Source organism: Plodia interpunctella, chromosome 22 (assembly GCF_027563975.2).
Source record: "Plodia interpunctella isolate USDA-ARS_2022_Savannah chromosome 22, ilPloInte3.2, whole genome shotgun sequence".
Taxonomy (NCBI): Eukaryota; Metazoa; Arthropoda; class Insecta; order Lepidoptera; family Pyralidae; genus Plodia; species Plodia interpunctella.
The window spans coordinates 2265011-2272905 of NC_071315.1; the positions used below are offsets into that span (position 1 = coordinate 2265011).

A 7895-nucleotide genomic window follows, 5' to 3' on the forward strand; every position below is an offset into this window, starting at 1 on the left:
CCCTAGCTAATTTCATCGAAATCGATCTAGTAGATTTCGCGTGAAAGAGTAACAAACATACAACGATCGACGTCCTTGCAAAGTTTCGCATTTATAATACTAGTAAGATAACCTTTTATGTATTTTCAAAATTTCTAAATATCTACGTGATATACAAATATTTTAGCTACAATTTTTTTTTGTAGGTTCCTCGGCAGCAACACGGTGACAGCATACCAACGGGCCAAGGTTTCCTCCTTGAGAATACTCACGGAACCCTTGGATCAACCGGAACAAGGACTGTCAACGATCAGCAAAACTGTCACCGTCGATATCACAGCTAAATCCGTTCTCGACCGCGCACTCAAAGGAGAAGAGAAATAAACCGGTTACATCCAGTTAACACCAATGACGAAAAGCGACAAAAACCGGTTTAAACTAGTCTCGAAATTGTATTGGCTGACGCGATCGCTGAACAAACAGTGCTCGAATGTGAAGTGTCAAAAACTGAAGAAAGTTTCGTTATAAAAATAAAACGGTTGTTCGTTATTTTGTATAAACTGTTATTCCGCATTGACGTTACTATTGTGTATTTTGCTTTATTATTATTTCGTTAGTACAAAAACGGTGATAACGCGAATCGGATACGTAAGTTTTATGTTGTATGATTTTATTTATTATTTGTTATTATTTTTTCTTATTTCCTTTGACTTGTTTCGATTCGATCGTTGATTCGATTGTTTGTTATACGATTTCGCATTTCTAGGCGGGTCGCGATTGAAACTTAATACCCGAGGTGTTTTTTTTTTATCAATCCTTTTTATAGTTTTTCTATTATTTTTATTGATTTACGATTCTAATGTATGCATATTGTATAATAGTAATTTCACTTGATTGTGTTTAAATATTTTTTGTATCTAAAAGATGTTCCTTACCGATCTGTATGGAAGCGCAAAGTCCCAACAGTGGGCACGATTAAATGGCTAATAATGACGATTTCGATCGAAAAGAAAGTATTTTTAAAATCATTAACTGATTTTGTTTTACTTGCCAAAATAAAAACGCTCTTACTGGTCGCGTTTTGGTAAAAAATTGTGTCGCTCTAAAATTTATAATGCCAAATTAAAATTAACTAAAAGCGTTATTTTCTGTAACGTATACGACGTTACAGAAAATAACGATAATATAAACGAAATTTTCAATTGTGAATATTTTTCTTTTTTTATATTGTAAAAATCTATATCAATTTCTTAAATGGAATGTTCAATGTGTTTGTCTGTTATATGTTTATTTTAAATATTATTTAAATTTTATAAAATGAAAAAAAAAGAGTAATTTTGAATGAGGCTGGATTTATATTTAAATATTATTAAAAAGGTAAAAAAGTCTATGGCGAACGAACAAGGGTGCCAAAGAGTTTTGCTTGGGACGAGTATTCATTAATAATTTAAAAAAAAGTGAATATGTGAAGGAAATTGTAGAGCAATAAGCACATAATAAATATTTTTTTAAAAAGGCAAAATTAACTGAGTGTTCTTTTTTCAATTAAGATTTATAATTAATTACTCTTATATGCATTTCAATATCATAATATGCAATTTAGAAGAGTGTGTGATTTTTAAATTGTAGTCTTAAAATACGCTGCAATAAAAGTTTTACTTAATGTCTGTGGCAATAAGCACTTAAATAACCAATTATTAAATAAAAATTCAAATATTTCTGTGGAAAAAAAATATAAAAAACGTAGATGATAGCGAAGGAGTAGACGCTAATTTCTCATTTCTTATTAAGTTTCTATAAGAAACTCTTGCTATCACCATCTAAGAAATAATAAAAATTAATATAGTAAATTAGTTATTCCTATCTTCCACGGGTCACTAGCATCGAGAGCTCGCAGCTGAAACGACATAACAAAGTAATTTTCATTCAAATATGAGCTTTATGACGTCCATTCATCAATACTTTATGCCGGCTCGACACAATCGCCGAACTCGGACAGACGCAGACGCGAATTCATGAATATTGCGTAGTTCGTATGACGGATTTTATTTGCCATAAAAAACCAGCAATGTATACCGAATCCGTCAAGGATCGGCTGTTTTGCGATAAAACCGGTATTAGGTATTATGATAAATGCATTAATATTCCCCAAGCTTTACGACACATCGCCTTTACGCTTAGCATATCAATTTCTCGTCTAAATGTATCATCTATAGAATATTATCGTGAGAATGAAATATTTTTTATAATAAAACGCCAAAATAGTTAAAAATTAGAGTTTAATTGTGTGCCGTAGTTATATCATTCCCTAAATATTATTGTAAATAAAATGAAGTGTTTATTACGTTGTGGATTTACAAATTATGTAAACTGCAGCTCGTTTTGCATACCTAGCGGGGTTTTAAAGACAAAACCATCAATAAAATCAAACATTTGTAACAATCAAAAGAAAGAAATAGATATATTTTATTTCTATCGAAGTTTGAAATACATTTTCTTTATTATTGTAAAGTATAACATCCATATAGATAGATATTTGAATCCAAATAGGTATGTGAAATGAACGCATACACGTATTTTGATCTTTCATCTTAATGTTACGATTAAATTCTTGCCGCATAGTTTGTAAAGTCCAAAAAGGCCAAACGCCTGTTAACATGTGGTATCAGTGTTGCAATTTGAATTAAAATGACACTACATACATATATGCCCAAATGATTGTGTATGTAATACATGGTTTAACTCGTATATATTTATTAAATGCATTCGTGTACTTGTAATTTTGAAAAATACGAATCGCGTTGGTAAGTCCATATTACAGTATGTCAAGAAAGTGAAGAAGACTGATTTTAAACGAACTGCCTACATTTTTTTGCCATTGCAATATCAAATAGAATGGTCAAGATTGGTTTATGAACGCCCCGTGATCGTGTTGCCAGCCGACAGGAGACAGCGCATCATTTAATTTCATGACTTTCTTGACAGACTGTTAAAAATTTGATACATGTTAACCGACTTTCGGCCTAATATTTTTCGTCAATTAGTCCATTCGATACGACGTATATTTTGCTATTTCAATATTAATTGTAGATTAGTCTCTTAGTAGGCTAGTGTTGTGAATTCATAGTAAATTGCAGTATTTTGCTAAATAATTTTCTTGATGTTATAATTTTCTTATATGTGCTTAAAATAAGAAAATTATTTATTGAAATATAGATAGGGACGTAAAGCGTTCAACTAAGGTATATTAAAAATTATAAATGGCTATAATAATTACTTTTAAATCATTTGACATTTTGTGAATTTGTTTTTTATGCGTTAAAATTATTTTTTTTAATCCCAGTAAATTAATATTAATTTAAAAAATTTCGTCTATGTAACTTTGACCAATATCATTGTAATTTTATTGTTGAGATTTGCATAGAATAATCTAAATTGCAAATTTATCAGAAATTATTTACTTTAATGGTCTTATTAATAAAAAATAATCTGATTAACTCTGGAATCTCTTCTATATTCTTTGAAAGAACGAGACAAAACAAAAAATTACAATTTCGGACTTGATCAAAGATTTTTTTTTATCTATAAGACGGTTATATATCATCGAATGATCGACACTAATATCTCTTATTTCGATTGAATATTATTGATACCCAATTGTTTGAGGAAATAAATACCTTGTTCTTATGTCCTCACATTTTGTCGAATGTGAACATGTAACAGAATTATTTTTTATTCAAACTTTTCAATTATAATCATATACCCGCTTAAGACATCTCAGTTTTGCCACCATACGGCGTCTTGTACAAACGTATTTTAAAGTAAATGTTAAATTAAATCTCATGCTGTCACAGTTTATTAGGATTTACATTTCGACTGTCTTGCTAAAGGCGCGGCAGCCAGCGGCGACAGTGCGGTCAGGGCTGTCACAAAATATAAAAACCTGATGACCTTGATTTTTATTCCAATGTGTAATATCTCGCGTTGGGATCTGACAAAACCTCAGCCCCTTCAAAATTCGACTATAGGAACCAAGTAAATAGCATAATCATTATTTTTGGTATTATTCGATCGTATTTTTTTTTCATCAAAAGGAGGTTTAATTTAACATTACTGTTGCCGAAATTGAGCAATAGAGACTTAAATTTTGATCTCTCATACATTTCAGGTAGACTAGTGGTTTGAAATGTAGCGTAGTTTAAAAATTCATTGTAAATAATAAAACTATTGGCTTTCCAATATTTTGAGTATATTTGGAGGGTCTCGACTGCGCTGGAAATAAATAAATGAATATTATTGAAGCTTGTTTTTTTATTTATATTACTCCATACTTATGTCGTTAATAAATATCGATAGACAAATGCTTAAAATGAATATTTCGTCGGCTGCCTTCATGTCAAGTGTAAACACCAATGTACAGTCAATAGCACATCAACCTACTCAAAACTCGCCGCTATTACCGCGACATAGAGGTTTATGCAGGGTAGCTTGATGCGCTGTTTGCTGTAAGTGCGGCGCTTAGCCCACGCGATCAATTCATTGATTTTAGGCATTTTGGCAAACCGCCACGCGGTAACCTATCGTGGGCAGATTTTGGAGCTCTCAGGGTGAGGTCAGCGTGAGAGGACACAGCGGTTTTGGTCTTGTTCAAAAAATTTATGCCTACACCGATTACCTACATAAATTACATATTTAGATCATTTTACTATTATTAAAAACTATATTTTTCTTAATATACAAAAATAATTTATATGGACCCAGTAGGTATATATCAGTGAGGTCACGATTTTAGAGTCAAAAAGTCGGCTTGCCTAATATACTTTCTAAAAAAATGTATCTAAACTAATATATATACCTACTTATAAAATACCTACCTAATTACAAGTTTCATAAGAGCGTTGCCCCGCGGCGACACGTAGATACTCAAAAGCATTAAAAAAGTGTACCTAGGTACAGGCCACATGTTTTGAAGTACTTAAATTTACTAAAAACCAGATTTGTAATGAACCTAGCCGATCCACCCTAAAATACTTGTGTTTCCCATTATCACCGCGTCGATTTGTCCGGCGCCAATTCCCTCCCAGACGAGTCATTCGCCGTCCATTCTTCAAAACTTCGAACGTGGAAAGAACCTGTCTCGATCGATACATAGAGAAAACAATTTCTTTATTTTACCGCACTAATCGCTAATTCTCTATAAAGTCGTCACAGCTTAACTGTCTACCAACAGTTCAAGGTAAAGCTTAACGCGAAACATGCTGACGTCATCACTCTTGTAATTAAAAATTTTACTACCCAGGGCAGGAACCTTTTCGTGATCGAAAAAGGCGTGCCCAAAACTCAAATAGTACCTATTAATTAATTCGATGTTCAAGTATCTACTTATTATAACCTTCCTATAAATGCGGTAAGTGTTCACACCGTATGATGGTCCTTTCTATGTGATCTAGTCAGGCTCGCCATGTAAATCGCGAATTCGACCAACCGCGAATTGGACATTATTTGGAACTTTGGACCAATCGCGCCTAAAGGAAGGAAAGGACCCAATCAGACGAATAGAAACAATACAGATTATGCCAAAACTATTTTTAGAAGAGCTAAGTAATGAAGCGCCGACTGCAGTCTTAATTATAGTTTATTTCCATTTCCGGATGGTATGTCGGCACATTATAAATATTAATTAATACTTTACAAGAAGCTTTTATTTTTAATCTTCTTTCTTTTCGAGTGTGTTGATTGCTAACACTTGTGTCAGATGTTTTTGGTCTAAAGGCGTCTGACATGACCTTTTAATCAATTTCTAACTCTGTAATGTTAGTTTGTTCACTCACACTAGTTAGATTCATTAGTCCGATTGTCGAACTAGTGAGAATGTTTGTTTTTTCATTGTTACCGTCGTAACTTAAATGAGAAAATTGTTCTACTATATTTAAAGGAGCCATTACATTACAGTTATCATTTGTAGGTAGGTATAGGTATCTACCATAGATAAAAGAAATATATATAAAAGTCTCTACCTACACAAATATGTGGTGGAACTGAAATGTGTTGTGCTACCTATATAATTAGTGCGATGTAATAGAAATGTGACAAAGCTAGTTGGAGTCTGAAGGTCCACCGATTGAACTAATTGACCTACACATAGTGAGACACCCACTCGCTATGAAGTCCTTAGATTAGGATATAGACAAGTGGAAATAAATACAAGTCTTTATCCATCAGGGATACTTATACAGAGCTAAAAGTGACGTAATTTTTAAAGGTACAAAGCTGTGAACCTATTTTGAAGGTTACCATGTACTTTGAGCTTGTAATGGAGATTATTGTTGATTATAATGGCGATAGATGGTCGTGTATATAGCCTGAAGAAGAATTTCCGTTTATAGCCCCTTCTCTTGATTGACTTTAGACATGCGCGGGAGGAGTAACATATTATAAAAAGAAGTCCTGACTCGTCTGTTGAATGCATGGATTTATGTACGGTTTTCACTAATAGATAGGTAGGATTCTAAGGAACTGTGTAATTGATTATAGGTAGTTTTACCCGAGCGAAGCCGAGACTCTACTTATTTTATATTTTATTCCTCTCCTCGGCACGGCCAACATGGAAGCAGAACAAATGGAATCTGGGACCTCCAGTTTAGCAGTCCGGCATGATTGCTATTAAGCCACATAGGTCGACATTACTTCTATTCTAGTCATAGTACTTATGTAAATAATTTAGGAGAAGAAATAAAAAATGCAATTTATGTGCGATGACTATCTATAGATAATACCTACCCTTTACAACCCCTTCAAGGCCGCATAAAATCAGAGACGCAAATTCTGAAAGCTATTGCACCACGATTTCAATCTATACATAAATTTATGTACCTCTCCATCCACCCTTGTCACAAAGCAATAAGGTTGAAATTACAGGTAATTGCAATAACTTCGCTTTTTCCTGCGAGCCCCACATACATGACCAGACATTCCGAGTATTGCCGAGGTTGCGCGGGAAAAGCCGAGTGAAAACAAAATGGCGGGTATTTGGCGCATGTCAACCCCCTGGTTTTGTGACGTCATTCAGACATAGGGATGTTTTATAACTTTTCCTTTTACCGATACCAAAAAATATCTATAAGCTAAATTGGGAAAGTTAGGACTTACCTATGGAAATGTTTTATTTATTTAGATATTTACCTAACCTACTCATCCCAACCGATCCTATTTTCAAATAATAATAAACATGATTTGTGAGAATGAATTTGGATGTTTGTTTTTCCTTATCGCAAAAACTGCTAGACTCATTTTCACGTATGCTCTAGGCATGAGTGAAATAATTATACTACAATGATTCATCATTTATATTTGCTTTTGAACATTTGGCTATCATTTTACAACCTGGCTGACGTTAACCTTCTTTAGGAGTGCTGTTGTTACCTATTAGGGTTATGTGTCCCTTAGTCCTCCTCATACGATGGGAAAGTGAGGAGTGGTTCTATTCTAGGGCGGGTGCACAAGCCTAAGTAAGCACCTCAGTGTACTACTGCACTGCAATAAGATATAGCGTTCTTTTTGTCTCGAAATTGCCACGGAAGTGGAGCCCCGGAGCCCGGCTAGCAAGTATCTAGAGGCTCACCGTGTAGTTTCATAAGTTTTATTTGTGAAGTAAGTTTGTAAACATTTTATAAGTACCTAGTTGTAGAATAGGTGTGTCATGTTTTGTATTATATTTTGATACTATTTTATCTCATTCTTAAATAAAATAAGAGATGGTGGATGGAACTTTTACGAATTCGCTACCATCTGCAAAATAACCGTGAACCAAAGTGAAATTAAAGAAATGAAAATTAATTAAATTCACTTATGTGAATACAAAACAATTTCATCGCCTATCTACTAGTCAAAAATAGGTAAATCCTATTAGCTGCCAC

The 7895-nt window shown here is 33.4% G+C and overlaps 1 protein-coding gene across 4 annotated transcripts in view; it reads left to right on the forward strand.

Moving 5' to 3' along the window:
• Window positions 1–4280, forward strand: part of LOC128679923 (uncharacterized protein) — a 58940-nt gene extending 54660 nt beyond the window's left edge. For all 4 annotated transcript variants that reach the window (XM_053762433.2, XM_053762436.2, XM_053762434.1 and 1 more), the window contains one exon: window positions 186–4280. In XM_053762433.2, the coding sequence (XP_053618408.1) occupies window positions 186–363 (178 nt within the window). In that variant the 3' untranslated portion in view covers window positions 364–4280. The remainder of the gene's footprint in view (window positions 1–185) is intronic.
• The last annotated feature ends 3615 nt before the right edge of the window (window positions 4281–7895 follow it).